The 557-nt window shown below is 44.3% G+C and overlaps 1 protein-coding gene across 1 annotated transcript in view; it reads left to right on the forward strand.

Annotated features, from left to right (window-relative positions):
• Positions 1–557, forward strand: part of PGM2 (phosphoglucomutase 2) — a 30,654-nt gene that overhangs the window by 8,718 nt on the left and 21,379 nt on the right. Inside the window, exon 4 of the mRNA XM_019526221.1 lies at positions 44–62. Within this exon, the coding sequence (XP_019381766.1) occupies positions 44–62 (19 nt within the window). The remainder of the gene's footprint in view (positions 1–43; positions 63–557) is intronic.

Genomic DNA, 557 nt, shown 5'->3' on the forward strand with positions numbered 1-557 from the left:
CATCACCTTTAGAAATCCTTGCCTCTCACGAAAAAAACCCCCAAACACCAACTCCTTTTGTGGTAGGTTTTTTTATGTTGTTTTAATAATCCCCCTTTTTTCCTACAACATAGTAAGAGATTATCAAATATTAAAAATGAAGACATCTGATCTGTTAGCCTCAGGCATAACTAAACCAAAGCAGATAAGTATTTCTTTCCCCATTTACTGAGTAAAAACCTTATGAAGTGATATCCAGTGATCCTGGTTTAAAAGAATCTCAAATTCTCCGATTAAAAAAACCCAAAATTCATGATTAAAATGAAAGGGGGGGTGTGTGTGTGTGTGTGTGAGAGAGAGAGAGTAATTGCCTGTCAAGAATGATGGGGGGTGGCAGGGGAAGGGGGATGGGGTGGAGTGCTGCCACCTAATGCCCCATGCTGCCACTGTTCTGCCTCTTGCAGGGAGCGGGGTGAGGGAGCACCTCGGCTCCCCCACCCTCTTTCCAGTCCTCGACCTGGCTTCAGAATCATGACGGCAGTCATAGTTTCATAGATTTAGGGTCGGAAGGGACCTAG

This window comes from Gavialis gangeticus, unplaced genomic scaffold (assembly GCF_001723915.1).
Source record: "Gavialis gangeticus isolate Ggan-Ray unplaced genomic scaffold, GavGan_comp1, whole genome shotgun sequence".
Taxonomy (NCBI): domain Eukaryota; kingdom Metazoa; phylum Chordata; order Crocodylia; family Gavialidae; genus Gavialis; species Gavialis gangeticus.